Source organism: Sinocyclocheilus rhinocerous, unplaced genomic scaffold, assembly GCF_001515625.1.
Source record: "Sinocyclocheilus rhinocerous isolate Xijiao unplaced genomic scaffold, SAMN03320098_v1.1 scaffold1521, whole genome shotgun sequence".
Classification (NCBI taxonomy): Eukaryota; Metazoa; Chordata; class Actinopteri; order Cypriniformes; family Cyprinidae; genus Sinocyclocheilus; species Sinocyclocheilus rhinocerous.
Genome location: NW_015635051.1, coordinates 74385 through 76182, shown reverse-complemented (window position 1 = coordinate 76182; position 1798 = coordinate 74385). Strand labels below are relative to the sequence as shown.

Below are 1798 nucleotides of genomic sequence, written 5' to 3'. Positions count from 1 at the left end.
TGATGGTCAACCAACAGATAAACTGACTATAAGTGTCTTTGCAAGCACGTCAACTTATTCTACCATACTAGATTCTACCATTCTTGAGCAGTTCAAGAAGAAACAAATATATACATTATGGAGGTCGCGAAGTCTTCAGGATTCCACTCCTTCAATATGATTCTGGGGCAGCATGTTTCTTCTTGTGGGTCTGAAAACCCCATTTATAAGCGAATCTCTCGCCGCAGATGGAGCAGCGGTAAGGTTTCTCTCCTGTATGATGTCGCTCATGGACATTCTTGGCACTTGCTCGAGCAAAAGTCTTGTCACAATGTGAGCATTTAAAAGGTTTTTCTCCTGTATGAGTCCTCCGGTGTATTTTTAAGTCACTTGGCTTATAAAAACTCTTCCCACAATCACTACAGGAATACGGTCTTTCTCCTGTGTGAACTCTCCGATGAATCCTGTACGAAAATGAACTAGCGAAGCTCTTCCCGCAGTCGGAGCACAGGTACGGTTTCTCTCCGGTGTGAATCCTCTCATGGGTTTTACGGTGAGTCGAATGATGGAAACGTTTCTCACAGTGTGAACATTGATACGGTTTGTCAGAGTGTATTTTCTGGTGTGCCTTTAGAGAAGTTGAGTTTTTATAGGTTTTTCCACATTCACTGCACTTGTATGGCCTCTCATTGCTGTGCGTGAGTACATGTTTTTCCAGAGCTGATCTGAGACTGAAGCTCTTCTCGCAGTGAGGGCACTGATGCAGTCTCTCATTGCTGTGCGTGAGTAAACGGTTTTGTGGTCTCTCATTGCTGTGCTTGAGTACATGTTTCTTTAGATCTGAATTGAGGTTGTAGCTCTTCTCGCAGTGAGGGCACTGATGCGGTCTCTCATTGGTGTGCATGAGTAGATGGTTCTTCAGATGCGTTCTCTGGGTGAAGCTCTTCTCGCATTGAGGGCACTTGTACGGCTTTTCACCCGTGTGGATCCTCTTATGAATAGAAAGATTACTAATGCTGCGGAAAAACTTGTTACATTCGTTGCACTGGAAAGACTTTTCCTCGTGTGTCTTCATATGAACTTTCATATTATAAGGAGTGGTGAAAAAATCCTTCCCACACTGTTCACAGCGAAACTCCTTCTTCACTTCGTGCTTTTTTGAATGACGTTTCCTCTCTTTGAAGGTAGGAAAACTGATGTTGCATCTCTTGCAAGTGAATTCTTTCTGTTCTGTGTGTTTTTTCTTATGTCTCACTAAATGACCGTGTTTGCTGAATGTCTTTCCACAGTCCGTCACTGTCCATCGCTCTTTGGAAGTGGAGGCAGTTTCTCCCTCAGAAGATGAACCAGCGTTGTCATCTGAAAGGAACAAAATCTGCATAAATATCTAACTACTTCTTTAACTTCTAGAGCTGGACGATCAGTCAAAATAAAACTAAACGTGTGACATGTCTTAATGCAGTTGTCAAACTGCAAAGACTGTGATTTAAAAGGTTAGTTCACCCAAAAATGAAAATTAGCCCATAAATTACTCACCCTCAAGTCATCCTAGGTGACTTTCTTCTATCAGACGAATCTAGTCGGAGTAATATTAAAAAATGTCTTTGATCTTTCAAGCTGTTTAATGGCACTCAGCGGGTGTTGCAGTGCATCAGTCCAAAAGAAGAGAAATAAAAAGCGACCATCCATAATAAAAAGTGTCTCACATGACTCCGGGGGGTGAACAAAGTCCTCCTGTATCGAATCGATGCGTTTTTGTAAGAAAAATAACCATATTTAAAACGTAATAATCACTTTAATCTAGCTTGCGCTCACTGTT

The 1798-nt window shown here is 41.8% G+C and overlaps 1 protein-coding gene across 4 annotated transcripts in view; it reads right to left on the bottom strand.

Annotated features, from left to right (window-relative positions):
• Positions 1-104: 104 nt before the first annotated feature.
• The window catches only part of LOC107746494 (zinc finger protein 2-like), a 24866-nt gene continuing 23172 nt past the window's right edge, over positions 105-1798 (bottom strand). For 3 of the 4 annotated variants that reach the window (XM_016560727.1, XM_016560728.1, XM_016560729.1), the window contains exon 4: positions 105-1338. In XM_016560727.1, coding sequence (XP_016416213.1) covers positions 152-1338 — 1187 coding nt within the window. In that variant the 3' untranslated portion in view covers positions 105-151. The remainder of the gene's footprint in view (positions 1339-1798) is intronic. The other variant, XM_016560726.1, reaches the window with a different exon arrangement.